We start from the raw sequence: 19,745 nt of genomic DNA, 5'->3' as shown, positions 1-19,745 counted from the left end.
CCCCACCAATGACACTGGACAGCAGCCTCAGCTCCTCTGGGACAGAGCCCAGGCTAAGTTGCCAGCTCTCCTCGTCAGGAAAGGTATCTCTTGGGCTTCTGAAAAGATGGAACCTGAGATCCCAGGAGTGCCAGAGACAAAGGACCCGCACCCGCTCAGTGAGGCCTGATGTAATTTCTGGCCAGCAAACGACAGCTGCCTGCTCTGAGCTGGGCAGCTGCCAAGCCCTCTTGAGTAGCTCTCTGTTTCCCTTGCTGCCATCTTTCTAGCTGCCTGTTTTTCCTCTTTCCCATTTGGCTAGAGACTAGGCCCTTCCATCTGTATGGGTGCTCTTCCTGCTGCTAATAAACACGTGTCTCGGTAGGAAGGGAGTCTTACATAGACAGAGAGTTACCAGGCCCAGGCCACATAGGAATGGGTAGGAGGACTGGAGCCAGCTCCCAGGACAACGTCCCCCAGCCCACGAGCCTTCTAGTATACTCATACTATCCTCAGTCCTGGTACTCAAACGCCTCCACATCCATACTTAGAAAGCAAAGACAACTCCTGTGTCACGCTCACCAATGGACAAATGCTTGAGTGTCCCCACCATCCACTTTTTTTTTTTTTTTTTTTTTTTTTTTTTGAGACAGGGTCTCACTGTTTTACTCTAGCTGGCCTGGAGCTTGCTATATAACTGGTCTGTAACTCACAGAGATCTGACTAGTCTCTGGGACAGCAATTTAGGCCCATGATGGCTAATAGCCACTGGCTGTTATGCTCAGATCACATCTTTGCCTGGTGACTTGCTACCTCTGGTCCTCTAGCAACATCCCCTCACTCCTGAGCCCTGGCACTGGGCTGAGCAGTTACAACTCAGCAACTAGACCAGCAGATAGTGTCTGGCCCAAGAGCATGGACTGCGACAGCCCTGTGGCATGGAGGGTCTCTCTTACAGACAGGGAGACTGCTTCCAAGAAGGTAGAAGGCCAGGCCACACAGAGAAAAGAGATCACCAGACTGTGCCACTGAGCTTCAGAAATAACATGCAGAGAGGAGACAGATGACAGATAGAGACCTGGTGCCAGAGAGTATTCCTCTCTGGTCCCCCTACCCTCTCCTTACATGGAGACCCAGGGATAGGGCAGCAGTTTGCTCAAGGTTACATCCACATCAGAGACAACACAGAGCCAGAATCCAGCCTCCAGTTCTCAGGTCAGAGCACCCCACCCACGGGATTAGCTTGCTCAGGTGATCTCCTTAGGCAAGCAGCTCTTCTAATACCATACCCCCCCTTTCCTAATAACTCATTAAGGTTCACAATATTAATCTTAAAATGAACCTCCAACAGGATTACAGTAACCATCTACTATATTTTTGTGGCTTACAAAGCATTTTCATATCACTTTGGGGGATTAATTTTCTCAATTCTCGAATAGGATGTATTAGTTTTCCTTTACAGCTAGGGAAACTTAGACTCAACTTGGAATGGAGGACATCTTGCCTCTGGAGTGATCAGGCCTCCACTGGGCAGTGCAGCTAGAGCAGGGGTCCAGGCCTCCTGATGCTAGTTTACCCTGCCAACTCTGCAAGGACCCTAGACTTAGGGGAAGATGCTCTCCCCAGGATGTAGCACTCAGCCCCCCTACCCCAGCCCCAGCAGTTGGGAGAGAGGAATCCCAGGAGGAGCAGGAAGGAAGGGGAGAGCTCCATCACCTACAGGTCACTCTGCAAAGCACGGTGCAGTCACAGTGGCAGAAGCAGAAGCAGTGAAAGGTCCATTCCCTGCTGACCATTACCGGCAGAGCTCCTCCGCACAGTCTGCAAGGTGCCTTGCGCATCCTGGCCACTTACCTCCTCTTCCTCAGCCGCCTGGCTGGTGCACTGGTAACTGATATGCTGTCCTGTGGGCAAGTGGGCTTCACTTTGTCAATCTTTAATGAAGTTTCCCAGCTAACCTATCAGAGCCCTCCTGGCTACCTGATTCCAGCATGCTCCATGGGCCCTGAGGGACTGAGCAGACCCCTTGCAGCAACAGGGCTACCAGGTGTTTGTCTGAAGGGACCTTCCAGCCTAGCTCTCTTCTTACTCTGATGGAAGCAGAGATGAGTTCAGGAAGAGGGGACAGGGGAGCAGGCAGAGGAATTACTGGGCACTTTTGCTACTGTCTCTTCCCCAGCACTCCTTAGGCCTCTTGGTCTCTGCTCACCATGACATTTGGCTTTTCTCCTAACTTGCTCCTTTCATTCATAAATTCTTCCCTAGCCTTACCAGCTCCAAGGTGTGCAAGACTGTCCCACCCCTAGCCCCCAGCCTGCCAGCAAGCATCCATTTCATACTGCACTGCCACCCCTGCTGTCTCCAGGCAGTGCCACTGCACTCAGCCATGCCTTAGTGCTGTCATGCCAGTGGGTACAGTGACAGTGTCTTCTGTGTGGCAGGCTGTCCCTGGTTCCCAAAGCCTGGCTCTACAGCTGCTGTAGTTGTTTCTTCAGGGTGTGACATGAGCATTACCTTCCAGACCAGAGCTGGCTGCGGTGGCTACATGGCTACCTGGCTGGCAACTATGGCCACAAGACAGGTAAGACTGACAGCCAGGTCCATGGGAACTAGGCCCTGAGATGCTGGACATCACTCCCTCCTGCCCCATAACTGCTCCTGCTCCTTGGGGGTTATGCTTGACAGTTTTAACTGTCAACTTGACACAACCTAGAACCCCCTGGGAATGTCTTGCAGGGGTCCAAAAGAGGAGAAAGCTAGTTGAGAGCAAACAAGGATGAATTTATTCTCTTTACTCTTGAGTATGGCTGTGACTAATGCTTGAGTTCCTGCTTTGTTGTCCCTGAAGGGATGGATGGTCTGTAACTCTGTAAGCCACACAAATCCTTCTTCCCCAAGTTTCTTCTGGCCATGGTGTTTTATCACTCTGTAGAGGATGTTAGAATTGTTTACAAGACCTGCCGATTTCCTCTCGTGGACTGTGGTTTCTCCTGCTTTTGGTCTCTGCCCTCTCTCCTGAAAACTCAAATGCACATTCTCTGACCTTTCTAGCTCTAAGCCTCGTGTGTTTTCATTTGGGGGACTTCCCAACAGTCTCCCACTGGCCTCTTCTCAGGCTTGCTCTTCAGGCCTGTGTTCATGGGTTGAAGATCAGAAAGTATAGTCCTTCGTCACCATTCCCTGGACAGGGACCTGTAGAGATTCCCTGGTGGTTCTCATGGGAAACACCCTGTTTGGGATCTGGGGGGCTTCTTAAATTCCTGACCTAGCTTCTCACTGCCTCTTCTTATTTCCACTTGATACAAGTTAGAGTTATCTGAAAGGAGGGAACCTCAGCTGAGAAAATNCCTCCATAAGATCCAGCTGTAAGGCATTTTCTTAATTATTGATTGATGGGTAGGGCCCATTGTGGGTGGTGCCATCCCTGGGCTGGTGATCCTGGGTTCTATAAAAAAGCAGGCTGAGCAAGCCATGGAAAGCAAGTCAGTAAGCAGCACCCCTCCATGGCCAGGTTCCCGCCCTGTTTGAGTTCCTGTCCTGACTCTCTTCATTGATAACAGTGGTAAGTGTAAGCCAAATAAGCCCTTTCCATCCCAACTTGTGTTTTGGTCATGGTGTTTTGCAGCAATAGAAACCCTTACTAAGACAAACCGGTAACAGGATTTTAGGGTATTGCTGTGACAGACTCTATCAATGTTTTGGGAACATTCTAGAAAGCCATCGAAGGTTGAAATCAGTGCAGAGGATGGGGGTCTGGCTTGTGAAGTTTCAGAGGGAAGTGTAAAAACTCTATCAGGGCCATTTGCTAGTTTAATTTAAGATTCAGCTGGGGCTGAAGAATTAGCTGTGATTAACAAGATACCAGAAGTACCAGAAGGAAACCTTTGCATTGCTGGGATACTGGAGCTGAGAATTCGGTGGTGTTTAAGAAAAGACCAGCAATGTTAAGGTGAGTAAAATCTTCTGGGAAGTGTTTCCTGATACTCGGCACACAAGCTGTGTTCTAGAGGCAGCCAAACTTGGTAGTATAAGAATCAAGCATGTAGTACTGGTTTTGAGAGCATGAAGGGGTCATGCAGAGCAGCTGAGGCTTCAAACTGTGAGAGGCTATTGGTGAAAGTGCAGTCACAGTGGCAGTTAAAGGCCAGAGTGAAGGGCTCATACAAAAACGCTGAAGCTTGTTACCGTGAAGAGAACCTCTGAGAGGCTACTGGTGACAGTACAGCCCAGCTGCAGCAGAACCTCAGGGTTCTGGGGTCTTTTAGGTACTGGGGAAACCACCAAGAACAGCAGCAGCAGTGGAGTGGAGGCAGACAGAGTCTAGCAGACAAAACAGTGTGTGCAGAGCTGGAGAACTGCCCCAGTCCCTTTGGAAGAGCCCAGAAGATCATAAGAGAATCCAAGATAATTGGACCCTGGGCTATTTATACTGTTGGAGTTTGGCTCATACTGCACTACTGGTTCTTCCCTCTTGAAGAAGGTATTTAATTTAATTTTTATAGAAACCCACAGTTGAAAGACTTTAAACATTAAATTGGATTATTTTAGACTGAAATTTTAATGTGTTTGAATGTATAAAGTCTGTGGGACTTTTAAAGGTATTTATGATTTTAATGTGAGGTCTTAGGGATGGATAAGAAAGGAAGAATTGTGGCTTAATAGTGATGTGTTTGCGTGTCAGGTTGAGAAGGGGTTGGGTGTGCTGGATAGTCTTATTTCAACGTGAGACAAATTAGAGTTATCTGAAAGGAGGGAACCTCTACAGAGAAAATGCCTCCAAAAGATCCAGCTGAAAGGCATTTTCTTATTTAGTGATTGACAGGGTAGGGCCCAGCCCACTGTGGGTGGTGCCATGCCTGGGTTGGTGGTCCTAGGTTCTTTAAGAACAGGATGAGTGGGGCTGGTGAGATGGCTCAGTGGGTAAGAGCACCTGACTGCTCTTCCAAAGGTGCAGAGTTCAAATCCCAGCAACCACATGGTGGCTCACAACCATCCTTAACAAGAGCTGACTCCCTCTTCTGGAGTGTCTGAAGACAGCTACAGTGTACTTACATATATAATAGTGTCTGAAGACAGCTACAGTGTACTTACATATATAATAAATAAATAAATCTTAAAAAAAAAAAATAGGATGAGTAAGTCATGAAAAGCAAAGCAGTAAGCAGCATCCCTCCATGGCCTCTGCATCAGCTCCTGCCTTCAGGTGCCTGCCCTGTTTGAGTTCCTGTCCCAACTCTCTTCAGTGATGTGCAGTGAGATGGAAGGGGAAGCCAGATAAACCCTTTCTTCCCCAACTTGCTTTTTGGTCCTGGTGCTTTGTTGCAGCAACAAAAGCCCTGCTTGGACCAGGCAGCTAAGCCCATGAACTCCTTCCTCCCTTCTCTGTGGGAGAGAACTTATGACTCCCAGGGATTGCTCTTCATATGGATACCTGTTTCCACCATGCTTCCCTGAAGCACTTGTAACTTTATTTTTAAAGACAGGGTCTTGCCTTGTAGCTGGGGTTGGTCTATTTTTTTGTTTGTTTGTTTTATTTTTTTAAACAATTTTTAAAGATATTTTCTTCATTTACATTTCAAATGCTATCCCAAAAGTCCCCTATACCCCCCCACCCCCACCCCGCCCTGCTCCCCAACCCACCCACTCCCGATTCCTGCTCTGGCATTCCCCTGTACGGGGACATATGGTCTGCACAAGACCAAGGGCCTCTCCTCCCATTGATGGCCCACTAGGCCATCTTCTGCTACATATGCAACTAGAGGCACAGTTCTGGGGGTACTGGTTAGTTCATACTGCTGTTCCTCCTAAAGGGTTGCAGACCCCTTCAGCTCCTTGGGTACTTTCTCTAGCTTCTCCACTGGGGGCCCTGTGTTCCATCCAATAGCTGACTGAGTGTTCACTTCTGTATTTGCCAGGCACTGGCATAGCCTCACAAGAGACAGCTATATCGGGGTCCTGTCGGCAAAATCTTGCTGGCATGTGCAATAGTGTCTGCATTTGGTGGTTGATTATGGGATGGATCCCCGGGTGGGGCAGTCTTTGGATGGTCCTTCCTTCCGTCTCAGCTCCAAACTTTGTCTCTGTAACTCCTTCCACGGGTATTTTATTCCCCATTCTAAGGAGGAATGAAGTATCCACACTTTGGTCTTTCTTCTTCTTGAGTTTCATGTGTTTTGCAAATTGTATCTTGGGTATTCTAAGTTTCTGGGCTGGGTACATTTACACATTAAAAACAATGAATTTGTGAAATTCTTAGGCAAATGGATGTATCTGGAGGATATCAACCTGAGTGAGGTAACCCAATCACAAAAGAACTCACATTATATGCACTCACTGATGAGTGGGGTTGGTCTTGAACTCATGATCTCTTTGCTTTGGTCTCCTGGGCCAAAAGGTAGGATTGCTGGTGTGCATTACCACACACACCAAAAGCATGTATGGATTTTTTACAAAGATTTTTTTGTTTATTTTGGTTTTGGTTTTTGTTTTTTCGAGACAGGGTTTCTCTGTGTAGCCCTGACTGTCCTGGAACTCACTCTGTAGACCAGGCTGGCCTCGAACTCAGAAATCCACCTGCTTCTGCCTCCCGAGTGCTAGGATTAAAGGCATGCGCCACCACACCTGGCTCAAAGTTTTGTTTTTATTTTATGCATAAGAGTGTTTGTTTGCATTTATGTCTGTGCACCAAGTGCCAGGAAAGTCAGAAAAGGAATCTGGATCTCTTGGAAGTGGAGTTACAGATGACTGTGATTTCCCATGTGGATGCTGGGAATCAAACCCAGGACCTCTGGAAGAGCAGCCAGTGCTCTTAACCACTGAGCCATCTCTCCAGCCTCTTCTAACTGGTAAGTGTCCATGAATCCTTAAGATTCACAGCAGGCATGTGTTAAGATGTAAGTACAAAGTGTTCCCCAAAAGTTCATGTGTTGAAGGTGTGGCAGTGCTATTGAGAGGTAGCAGGTAATGGACAAGGTCAGAGCAATGGGCTATTGGGATGTGGGGCCTAGTTTGAGGATATGTCAATAGTGTGGCTCTACAGGGTACATCTTGTCTCTGAAATTCTGCCCTACCCTTTTCCTGCTTCATGGCCTCCATGAAATGAATACATGTTCCTCAATGCCCTTCTACTACAATTTGCCTTATAGAACTGAGACTTCTGAAACTAAACTGAGCCAAACATTCTTTCTACTTTAGGCTCCTTAAGTACTTTATCATAACGACAGAGAAACTTACACATGGCCACCTATGCAAGGAGCCTGCTCCATTTCCTTTGCTAGTGTTCTGGAGCTTTGCCTGGAGGCTGTACACCTCTAGTTTCCTTCCACTGTAGTACTTAACGACATATACCCACAGTCTCTTCTCGTAGCCTGGCTGTGAGCTTAATGAGTGTAGGACCATTTCTAATTCATCTTGCTATGGACTACAAATCCCGCACTAGGTCAGTAACTCCCAGATGCAACTCATTCAATTCACACAAATGACCCTGGCTAGACACTAGGGACAGCATGGACACAGACTGCTGCCCAGCTTATCACTAAGAGACAAGGTAGGCAAGAAGACATAACACAGATAAGAATAAAGCCGAATTAAGGTGATTGCTGGGGGCTGCTGTGTTGCTATGTAGACAATGCTAAATTCTGAACCCCAAGATCTGGTTGCCTCCAGATAAATGAATTCTCATGGACCTCAGCCTTCGTTGTATAAACCTTGCTCCCTAATTTAAAGCTATTGGTTAATAATAGGCTAAATCCTGTGAATAGGCAGGAGAGAAAGGCGGGACATGAGAAATGAGTGACAGGTCTCAAGAGGGAGCAGGGGGAGGTCTCCATAGATGGGATGGACCAGGAGCATGTGGCTGAGAAGTGCACTCTGAGGATGAACTGATGGAAGAAGGCGGCTTGGACAAGACTCAGACTGCAAGTGACAAGGGGCATAGGGATGTAGGAGAGAGTAGCATACAATCTGCCAATCTAGGCTTACAGCTTGTAAATAAAATACCAGGATTCCCTGTCTTTTGTACATGCCTTTAATCCTAGCACTTGGGAGGCAGAGGCAGGCGGATATCTGAGGTTGAGGCCAGCCTGGTCTAGAGTGAGTTCCAGGACAGCCAGGGCTACACAGAGAAACCCTGTCTTGAAAAACCAAAACCAAACCAAACCAAAACCAAACCAAACAAACAAAAACAACCAAAAAACAAACAAACCCAGTTTTGAATGAATGGATAAACCAATGAATGCAGGTGGCAGACAAGATGGAACGGAGCCTCATGATCACACGCCACATCTACACTAGTTAGTGAAGGCTGTATCTCTCAGGACTTGGCTTTGTGAGCCCTGGGGATGGAAATTTAACTACAATATTTGAGTCAGCTCTTCACACCCAAGAGTTGAAGTTGGCAAGAAGCTACTTTTAAAATTATTATTGTTGTGTTTTTTGTTTCTTTTGAGACAAGGATTCATTATGTAGTCTAGGCTGGTGTTAAAACTTGAAGCAATCCTCCTGGCTCAGTCTCCCAAGTGCCACACCTACAGGTGTGCATTGGAGTTACTCTGTGGGAAAGAGGTGATACATGCTATGAGAGAAAGAAAATGGACATAAATGAATTCTCCACTTACATTCTCTGTCTATAAAGGTGGGCCAAGTGAAGTGTTCTTAAATAGTTCTGATGAAGGTGTGTAATCATTACAGTTTGCTAGCTACCAGACAAGCAGAGTCAGTCCTTTGGGACACAGTGTGATGGGCAGAGATCTGGACTGCACGCTGAAGTCTTTATCATTAGTGTGGTGTTCAGCAAATTATGGAATGCTATGAGCCTTTGTCTCCTTGTCTTTAAAGTAGAGGCAATAGTTCCTAACCTCTCTAGAGAACTCAGGAGATACTATGAAGATGCAGGAAGGAGATGTGCAGCGGCAATGTGGAGAGGGAGGCTCTTGTCTTTCTGTAAGGAGCTTCTTATAGTCCTAGGAGCAACACACCACCAATGTGAGTGACAAAGGGGACAGGAGCCCCAGGAGACTGTGTATGACAGTGCTTCGTTCCTTAAAGCCTCACTCTTGTGCATGTATAGAAGCTGGAGCACAACTTTCAGGAGCTGGTTCTTTCCTTTCACCATTGTGGGTCCTGGGGACTGAACTATGGTTGTCAAGCACCTTCCCTTCCTCAACTAAACCATCTCAGCAGTCCTTGTGTCCACTTTAAAGATAAGGAAAGTAAGACTTGGCATGGGGACATGCAGAAATGGATTCTTTGGGTCTATGTTTGCTAAATATAACAGAGTGTGGAGCAGATGCAGGCAGCTAGGGCACAGAAGGGTCCCCTGCTTCCAGTTTGTGTCCCTTTTGTCAGCTGCCTGTGTTGGCTATATGTAGCTCACCTTGCCTGGTCGTTCTCCGAGTACAGAGGACAGGAGTGTGTAAGGTGGCTATGCTCTGGATCACCGTCTCGCACTATCATTGGGTCTGTAGGGTTTCAGGAAGCCTGAAGCATCAGTAGCATGTTGCCATCAGTGTTGGGGAAGTGACCTTGGTGCTGGAGGAGAAGGCAGCTTTTCTCTCCTGGGATGTAAACTGCAGATGAGCCAGGACTACTTTAAAGGAGATGCTCTGAGATTAAGGGTCCCCATGCAGGGCACCCTAAAGTTCAGGCCTTTCCACAGACCTTCACATAAACTCCCCACAGAGACCATGTCCTCCTGTCCCATTAGCACTGTCACATAAGTGGGTGATAAAAACTCCTGGAGGCATTTCAAGCTGCTGGAGTGATTTTCAATTGATAAGGAACTTGCACAATGTCTTGTGTTGCCCTCAGAACACCCCTGTGAGGTAGGTGTGACAAACCATTTCACCGATGTAAAAACAATTGTGGAAAGGGTGAGTATTCTGCAGAAGAGCTGGAGAACAGATCTATCATGTGGGAGGTATGAAGGTCTCTGTGCTCACAGATAAGCACTAGAGGAACCAGGAATGCTAAACACACAGAGTTGTCCCTTCAAAGGGAGGGACACATAACCTGTTATCTGCCCAGAAGGTTGGGAGCAAATGTGGTTAACAGCCTGGTGACCTCTGCGCTAGCTATGTGGCCGAGACCACACTGGATCCTTCCCCAGACCCTTACTGTGAGCTTGTCAATCTACAGAACCGATCTTTATGGAAGATGTCACATGTACTTTACAAAGAGTTTTGATGTAGTCATATCTTAAGCTTTGATGTTTATACAGAACTGAATTAATTATCACCAGGAAAGCACCAAATTGTGCTGTGCTTAAATATGCCTAAAGTAAAATATTTGGGGTCACACTACTGAAGTTTGAACCAACACCAGCTACTTAGTCATGTTGGACTGAACTACTTTCTCATCTCCCACAGATTGTTACTCTGCTGGCCACGGTGGTTGCAGAGACCCACACACACTGTTCACATCCACATCCAAACCCCACACACTGTCCAGTTCTGCATCCAAAGCTCCTTCTGCAGCTCACACACATCATGGCCACATTCACAGGTACTTCACCAGGGCTGCTGCTTGGTTTGGGGTGGTGTGCTTCTTGGTTCTGGTGGTGCTCAGCAGGCCAAGGTGACGGGTGCGATTTCTGTGTGAGACAATTCCATTGACCATGTCCCTCAATCACAGATAGCACCCCTCACCTTGAGCCCATTTTCACAGATGGCAAATGGTGCTGGCGGTTCAGGAGCTTCATCGTGGTCTTCGGAAGAGGGTACAAAAGCAGGAAGTGAGGGGTATATTTGCAAGATGCCCAATAGAATGCAGGAACACATAGTGAACCTACTATCTCACTCGCTCACTCACTCATGTGCTCACCACAGACACTTGCATGTCAGTCTCTTAGGGTGTAGAGAAATACAAATATGGAAGGCAACTTGCTCCAGAGAAACTCAATAACCTAACCCAGCCAACCAAGAGTCCTGGGAAGGACCCAGGTTCTCTGATCATCTGGGACAAACCCACAGTCAGAGTGATACAAAAGAAATATCACAAGCAGGAGAGAGCACTAGGCCAAGTCACAGAGTAAATCAAAGGCAAGGTGCATTGTGGAGGGCTGTGCAGGGCAATGACTTAAACAGCACTGGTAGCCAGGCTGGGTGGATGCTTGGCCCTTATCTGGAAAGTGAAGCCAAGGCTAAATTGTTCGTTTGTCCATACAATCAGGAGAGGGACAGTAAATCTAAGGGCTGAAGATGAGGGAGCTGGTAGGAGACCATGAGATAGAGTTCTCCTGAGACTCCACCCAGCACACATCCCTTCCTCCCCAAACATGGTCTAAGGCAGCTGGAACTGTGTTAAGGACTTTGGGTTGTAAATGAGCTCCAGGTCTGCCACATCCCCAAGCCTTGTCAGGGTGTACCTGGCATCAGATATCATGATGGCTTTTGAGGTTCTAGGGACCGGTCTTTATTTCCACATCCTGAATCCATGTGCTAGAACATGCTGTGCCAAGTGTTACTGTCAGGATAGAGGCAAAAAAAAAAAAAAAAAAAAAAAAAAAAAAATTCAGTACCAGGGGGCACACTGAGGAGAGAGGAACTATGGGGATTCTGAATTATGTCAGGCAAGTGAGGAGGGAGAAGGGGTCAGAGGTGGGGAAGGCCTAGCAGGAACAAAGTGTGAAGGGAACTTGTGTATTGTTGGCATGGAGACTGTTACAAAGCCCTGGTTCTCTTAGTGAGGTAGGAGGACAGTGTGGCCAGTAGGGGGCAGGGCAGAAGGAATGAGCAGAGCCTGGCAACAAAGGCAGGGTAGGAAGTGTGACCTTGGCCCTAAAGGCACACCCAGAGGAAGCCATACCAACAACCAACAGCCCCATGGCCGGGGAGATGCAAAAAACAGTTTAGGAGTTCTATCTCTTTGAGGGAAAAGTTTGATAATTTCTAGCAAAATAAGGTTTGTAGGAAGCAAAACTGAAGCTGACTTCAAGAAGCTCTGAGGTTTAAGACTTCACCCAGGTTCATAGTGAGGAGATAGACCAAGCCTATTGATAGGTCTGAGTGAAGCCTATACAAAATGCTGGTCCCTGGTACCCCAGAAAACCAATCTGAAATCAGCCCAACCTAACCCCAAGCCTGCAGCCTTGCCTTTCGATCGTTTATCCTCCTGCTCTGCCTCCTGCCCCTTTCCAGACCCCAGTCTAACATCCAGGACTTTCCCAGGCTGCAACTTCTGGTAGCCAGTTTATGCTTTTAAAAGAGCCACTACTTCCACTGAGAGCTTTGACACACTACGTGGCTGACCCCTAACTTCAGGCTAAAGCTGTTCTGCCCTCATTTGTCTTCAAAACTCCTTTCATTACCATTTTTATCTTTATGATCTCATTTCTGATAGGCACTGCATTCTCGATGGGAAATTGAGGCTCAGGTCTTGCCCAAGGTCAGATGGGCTATCAGCAATTGCAGGGCTGCTCCCCTGTGAATTTAAACTCACACCATTGTTGCAGGGACTGGAACTCAGGCTCATGGGGGGGAAAGTATTCTTCGTATGCCAAAAGGAAGAGTCTTAAGCTCTGAATACGGCAGCCTGTTTCTCAGAAGTGTTGGTGGGCCCTGTACTATACCTACTGCGAAGGTCTGCATAGTCTTCATTAGCAAGAACCAAAAGGGAAAAGATGGCTTGCACCCTCCCGCTTCCCAAAGCACCACTCTGACTGCAAACTCCAGGAAGAAATGGCATCTCAGACCCCCTGGCTGGGATAGGAGGAGAATGCTTGACTGTGGACCTAGCTTTAATCTAGTCTATATAAGCCTCACTCAGGATTGGGGGTTGGTTCTGTTGCCTACAAAATGCAAACTTGAGGCAGGAAAACATAAGGAATAGTTTAGGAGCCTATGACCCTATCTGGTTTTAGTTTCCACACTCCTCTCTTACGATAATGCACCTGGCAGCCTAGCTCTTTCACCTGCATGCACCATGCACATAGCTCTCTGAACAATGCACCTCAGAACCTCTTCAGATCCCCACCTTGCGTGATATCAAACTACACGTACCTCCTCTCTAAACAGTAGATGTTTCTCTGCCATGCAGTTATTGAATTTGGATTTTTTTTTCTATACAAGTGCATTCCTAATGTATCCAGGTAGACAGGAAGAACAGAAGAGCTGATATGTCCTGAACTGGTTTGACTATATAAAGCAAAACTGTCTTTTAGGGAGAACCTCATATTTCCTATCTTATGCCAATCTATATTGGGTATGCATATCATATCATTACAATTAGATGCACGATGAGAGACATGCACAGTAGAAAGTGATTGTGACCTAGTCTATAAATCAAAACAAAACCACCTAAACTATACCCCTTAGTAACCACTTCCTCCTCTTCCTGAACCCCGTAAGAGGGAGCCTCAGAAAATAAATGGGGTCAAGTGTTCCCTCATGCTCATGTGGCCTATCGTCAGTCTTGACAGTGTATTCCTGCATGTTCTATGTACACACCTCCTCCCTGAACAATGTACCTAACCACCCCGGAACCTCCTTAGACCTTTAAAATGCACCTTGGCTTTGTTCCACATAAGTTATCTTCTATTTTTTTTCAAATCTGTGTGGTTTTCAGTTGTTTGGCTAAGAGGCCTTGAACCTGAATACCGATAATAAGCTTGTGGCTTCATGACACCTCAGGCTCCTTCCCCAGTTCCGACTCTGCAGACCCCATCTGGGATTGGACATGTCAGCTGAAGCTTTAGGGGAAGGAGGCAAAGTCCTACCATGTAGGCACCTTGCTTCAAGTGCCATCCCGGCCCTGCTCCCCTGGAATGACATTATTATAGATGTCTGTGGTGAGTCTTGAGAATACTGGACGTGGGGACAGAGTGGCTCAGGGTGAGGGAGTAGCACTTAAGGACATCTTCTGGCACAAGGGATCCTACACAACAGTCAGGTGACATAACCACCAGCAGCACACGCCATTACAACTATTTGCAGATGCAGCAGCATTCTCAAAACAGAAGTCTGAGGCAAGGCATGCTCTTCCTGCCATGTTCTTCTCCCCTGATGAAGGTTCTCTCTCACCCTGTTCATTTCCTTACAAAGTCACATCGGTGGCTGGGCCCAAATGCTTGTCATGCTTCTTCCCTGAGACTTGGTTTTCCCCATTGTGGGATGTCATGGAACAAGGAGGGAGTCTGATTTCACATTGCTCCTAGGCCAAGCAGTTCTCCAGCCTAAGAACTGAAGCCCTTCTCCATAACCAACATTTTGAAATGTCTTGTATTACCCTGAAATGCAATTCAGGGATTATATAACTGCTCTACATAGATCAGAAAAATCAGGGTAGCACCTTAGGTGTTCAGCAAAGGGAGGCAGAGAAGTGATCTATAAGAAGAGTCCATCATGTATGTAAAAGGCCAGACACACCTACAAGAGACAGAATCAGAGAGCTGCTTGCACTTGTCCACAGACTCTGAAGAAATGTGGTTGCCACAGATAGATTTGTTACAGGGGAGTCATCTGGATATCTAAAATATCACAGTTACAACACTGGAGACTGGGTTTTCCAAAACAGAAAACAACTCTCAGAAAAGTTACAAACAGAATCAAGCCTAGTTTCCCTGTGATGTATACCATAGTTATAATCCTAGAAAATTTAGTACACTCTAGAACTGTTAAAAACATACTTTTTTCTTAAAACAGAGTTAAGTTTCAGCTCAGAACATTCAGGATCTGTTTTCTAGCTGCACCTGCACTGTGCCTAGCAGGCGTGGCTCGTCCACACACACATTTGTCTCCATGCTTTCCCTGGACCAGTCTTTACACCAGCCCTGCCTTTTCAGAGTGGAGAACACCAATGGAGATAAAACAAACACCAAACCCCCTGAACTCTGCAGTGCAGCTGGGTTAGAACCCTGCCTCCTGCCTCCAGAACTCTGGAATTGCTGGGCTCTTCCTACCGACTCCATTGAGTTAAAGCGTGTCTTCCTGCTGTGGAGGGTAAATCTGAGGTGGAGAAGGAAACTGAGCCGAGTGAGGAAGAACAACAGTTTAACACCTCTCTGTGTGGGGGCTGAGCAAACCAACAGTACAGGCAAAGACAGGACACTTCCTGGAGGTAATGCCAGCACATGGCAGACTCCAAAGCCCTCCTTATTCTCCTGCAAGGGACCTGAATGATGGCAGGAGGCAGCTTCACTGTCCCTTCCACCTGAGCTCTGATCCTTGGGATGAGAAGCTTGGCAGGGGCTGCAGCATAGGCAGGGCTCACCAGACCAAGAAGTCCACTTCCTTGACGCCCCCGGAAGCACAGCTGCAAAATCACAGGGCTTCAAAGCAGAAAACCTAACAGTGGCACAGGATGGCTCATTTGAATGTGAAACAACTCTTCACACCTGCATTTGTAGGCAGGGACACTGAGGCCTAGGAACCTGCAGGAAGTTGTTCAAAGGTCCCTTGGCTGGAATGAAGCAAACCAGAGCTCAAACCCAGCAGAGTGACTCCAAGCCTAGTCCATAGCCACCCACTGTGCTCCCCGTGGTTAAGTAAGGCTCCTGCCAATGTCTGAGGCCAGCAAGACACCCTTGTCAGGAAGGCCTCTGTCCTCTCTCAAAGCTGCTGCAATAAGGCCATGAGCAGGTTGCTGTTCTGCTCCAGTGCTATTGCTAGTCCCCACCCCAGGCCTTACCGGGTCCAAGCTGCCACCCTGCCAGTTTCAGCTAGCAGCTGTGCACATGGCCCCGGGCCCCAGACACTGTTGTTTTCCCTTTGGCCAGTGCTGCTGCTGTGGTCTCCCATACAGCCCAGATAGGCAGCTCCCTGTTTCCCTTTGTACTCACCAAGTACTTGGCACTCACTGCAGACCACTAAAGTCAGCTAGATATTAATCTGTGAACTCTAAATCCTAAAGCACTGAGAGCTTAGGACTCTGTTTACTTCCTAGCCAGTTTCCTGACAGGCTAGGAAATGTTCTGTGACATGGAGGTAGGATGGGCAACATAAAGTATACCTTACCGAGGGCTTCAGGAGCACTTCACTACAGACCTGCTTTCATAAACGGCACAGTACTCCCTCTTAGTCATTATGCTGAACCTCAAGACAAGTACTAGGCTCTAAATCATGTCAACAGTGAAGTAGCCATGTCAGGATGACAGCCAGCCAGAGCTGGGACACAGAACAAGAGAGAGTCTCAGCATCCAGGAAAGATAAAACCTTGCTTACCTCCTTCTTGGGAATTCATGATGTTCAGGGCAAAGAGCATGGCATTGGAGAATGTGGTAGCTTCTTCCTTACTTGCAAAGTTTAAGCCATAGACCTGACGGGCATCTCGCCACTGATGGAAGGTGGGTGTTGCCTGATTGTACTTCAGCCCTTTAACAATTGAATAATTGATCACAACCTGGAGGAGAAAAGAGAGAAATACACGTAAATAAATAAAATGTAAGTGAGCTGCAGTGAACTGCCATGGGGCAAAGACACTGTATCCTTTCAGCGAGGCTCACAGAAGGGAAAGGGTGATCGGACCATTTCAGACCCCGCGGAATGGTTGCAAAACTTGTTATTTCATTTAACGAGCTCTGAGCTGGGGGTCAGGTTCCCTGGCTGGGTTCTGGTCCAGACCTGGTCTCTTGGCTAGCTGTACCACTTCGGGGATCAATGCAGTTTTCTGCAGCTCAGATTCTCCAATAAGATGAAAGATCTAATGCTAATGCTGCCTTACCCACCTTGTGGGGATTCTGAAAGGATCTCCCAAAGCCAGCTATTTTATCTATGCTTTATCCATATCTACCTAGATAGGAAGCTCCTTAAGGTAACAGTGTTCTGCAATTTGGTCTCAGTTTCCCACAGCCCTCAACAGAGTGTTGAGAATTCATAAAAACAAGTTCTAGTCTCAAGGCTGACTTGTAGAAATTAATGTACTACACAGACATATAGCCTCATTACTCTCTTTGTTATTAGTCAACCAATAGACATCACAGTGTGTGAGATGCAATGTCAAGCCAGGCAGGGAAAGAGAAGGCAGACACTCCCATCAGCAGTCAGCTGCCTCTAGATGTTTAATCTTCTAGACACTGAAAGAATGATTTCAGGCTGGGCGTGGTGGCGCATGCCTTTAATCCCAGCACTTAGAAGGCAGAGGCAGGTGGATTTCTGAGTTCGAGGCCAGCCTGGTCTACAGAGTGAGTTCCGGGACAGCCAGGGCTACACAGAGAAACCCTGTCTCGAAAAACCAAAAAGAATGATTTCAGGCTCTCTAGTAAGTGCTGCTCCCTGAAGTCAACGGTAGCCTGATACCACTCTGGGCTGTAGCTGTCACTCTGATGTGTGACCCTCCACCTATGAGTTGTCTTGCCCTTGGAGTGGGAAGAATACGGTAATGGATTGTTGCTCTCCTCAACTGCTCTGACTGCTGTGCTACTGAATCAGGAAAAGTCAGAACAGCAATTATGGACAATATCTAGAACAGCAGCTAGGTCCCTATCCTGTGCAAGACGGTTTTGGGTCCACCTACAATGGACTGAAGCGAGATGAGCCACTGGACACACATGCACTAAGTCAGGAGAAGAGATGACTCACTTCGCAACTTACACAGCGACAGGAAGGGACCTTGGCTAATATCTATATACAGGTTCCTGAGCAGGAGCTGATTACATGTGTGCTGGTAAACAGAAGACCCAAGCTAACAGTTGACTGGTTTAGTTTTTAGGCCACTGAAAAAGGGCTTGAGCTTTTGTGAAGTGTATGTATGAGATGGACTGCCAAGTGAGCCAGGTTAAAATGGCTCTTTAGGTTAAAGTACTATATAGAACCAGAGAGCTAAGACCCTGCTTCATTTTGTCCCAGTCAACACACAGCAGTTGTTCTGTGTTCAATCTTCCATCTATAGTTTTGATGGACATTAAGAAACCAGAGCAATGCTAGGCATGGTGGTACTCACCTACAATCCCAGCACTGGGTAAGAAGAGGCAGGGGGATCTCTCTGAGTTTGAGGCCAACCTGGTCTACAAAGCAGTCCAGGACATCCAGTGCTATTACACAAAGAAACTGTCTCGAAAAACGAGTGCAAAAAAGAAATCAAAGCAAACTAAAGAGAAAGCTGTGAGAGAGGCCTGAAAGTGAAGCTGCTGGAGATGGAACAAATCAAGACTCCCTGGAGAGGTGCTCAGAGGAAGTGAGACTTCCGTGTCTGTGAGGTGAGATGCCTGGCTCTCAGAGGGGACTCAGGGTGCAAGAATCAAGAGGAATGGAATATCCATCCCAGGTACAGAAAGAGCACGGACAGCAGAGAACTGCAAAGAACTCACAGGGATCTGAGGAATTATTTTTACAGGTGGGAAATGGGGGCCAGGGAAACCAAGTGACTTACAAAGTTACACAGTAAACTAAAGGGAGAGCTGGAGTTAGAGGCTGAGTCTGCAGAGAGGATTACATGCTTCGGCTCACTGCCAGCAAAATGAGCTGACAGTGTTTTCTCATTTCTGCTGGACTGGTTCTGTCTGCACAGCGCCTTACTGGAGGAAGTGTGTCACTAGAGGTGGGCTGGAGGCTTCAGAAGCTGTAGCCAGGTCCAGTGTCACTCTTTTTCTGCTGCCTGCAGATCTAAATGTAGAATCCTTGGCTTGTTCAACATGCCTGACTATGTGCCACCACAATGATAATGGATTAAACTCTGAAACTGTAAGCCAGCCCCAATTCAATGTTTTCCTTATGAAGAGTTACTGTGGCCATGGTGTCTTCTCACAACAATAGAAACCCCAACTAAGACACTGCGGTACTGTACAGCTATTGGCTGCAGTTTCCATAAGATAAACCAGGTCAGGCTGGTTAATAGTGCCAACAAGAACAACAAGAATCCCTGTGTTTTCATTTCTGTCTGTTTGTTCACACGCTACTTGGAGGCATGATCAGAATCAAGCAGGCTTCACAATTAGTCTATTTCCTGAAATCTTTAAATTGGTCTATTTGCTTTATATATTTGGAAAGTACATTATTAGATACATTCAAATTTAGGGCTGCTGTGACTTCTCTTTTAGTGGAGCCTCTTCTTAAAAAGGTCAGTCTCTTTTCTACTTTGGAATACTTGCTGCCTATCGTATCTGACATACATACCAGCTTCCAGCTTTTCTAGTCAGGTTTATTGTAAAGATAACCCCCTAGTATTCAGCAGGACTGATTTATCCTTTCAAAGGATAAGCTTATTTTAAATGTTGCACTTTCCACATAGGAGCTATAATCACACCACTGTCTAATTTTGGAGAGTGTAGGAGTATATGGGAGTGCCTCTCCTGATTTTTTCATTTGTTTGTTTGTTTCTAAAGCCCTTGAAATATCAAATATTGTCTAACATGGTTTTGAGGCTTCTAAGTAAAAATAGTCTAAAGGTTTTTTACAAAGAAAAATCTTGTGATAGAGAACAATTTTCTTGGCCCTATGCTATTGGCTAGGATCTAAAAAAACAATATAAGTTGGTAAAGACTCTGCGATCCAAATAGATCTCTATCTAATGACAGAATAACCTTCCCAGAATCTTACCTACACCCCAGCTTCCCTCATGGGCTCAACAGTATGCTGTGGTTAGTCTGTTTTCATTACTATAATGAGGCACAGAAGCAGACTAACTTTTAAAGAAATCTATTCATTTCACAGCACTGGAAGTTCAGGGGTAGCCAAATGGCTGCAGCTGTGGCTCAGTGGAAGAACACCTGCCTAGCATGCACGCAGCCTTTGCTTAGCATGCATGGGGCACTGAGATTTCCAGCCTCAGTTCTAGATTATTTTTTTTTAAAGCAGCCACTTTGGGATCCCCACTATGATTCAGGAACAATGCCTTCA

The 19,745-nt window shown here is 46.8% G+C and overlaps 1 protein-coding gene across 5 annotated transcripts in view; it reads right to left on the bottom strand.

Moving 5' to 3' along the window:
* Evl (Enah/Vasp-like) overlaps positions 1-19,745 on the bottom strand; it is a 128,164-nt gene that overhangs the window by 19,584 nt on the left and 88,835 nt on the right. For all 5 annotated transcript variants that reach the window (XM_021202118.1, XM_021202120.1, XM_029541183.1 and 2 more), the window contains exon 3: positions 16,134-16,311. In XM_021202118.1, coding sequence (XP_021057777.1) covers positions 16,134-16,311 — 178 coding nt within the window. The remainder of the gene's footprint in view (positions 1-16,133; positions 16,312-19,745) is intronic.

The sequence above is a fragment of the Mus pahari genome, chromosome 7, assembly GCF_900095145.1.
Source record: "Mus pahari chromosome 7, PAHARI_EIJ_v1.1, whole genome shotgun sequence".
NCBI classification, from domain to species: Eukaryota; Metazoa; Chordata; class Mammalia; order Rodentia; family Muridae; genus Mus; species Mus pahari.
The sequence above is the reverse complement of the archived record's forward strand: the minus strand, read 5'-3'. Positions and strand labels throughout refer to the sequence as shown.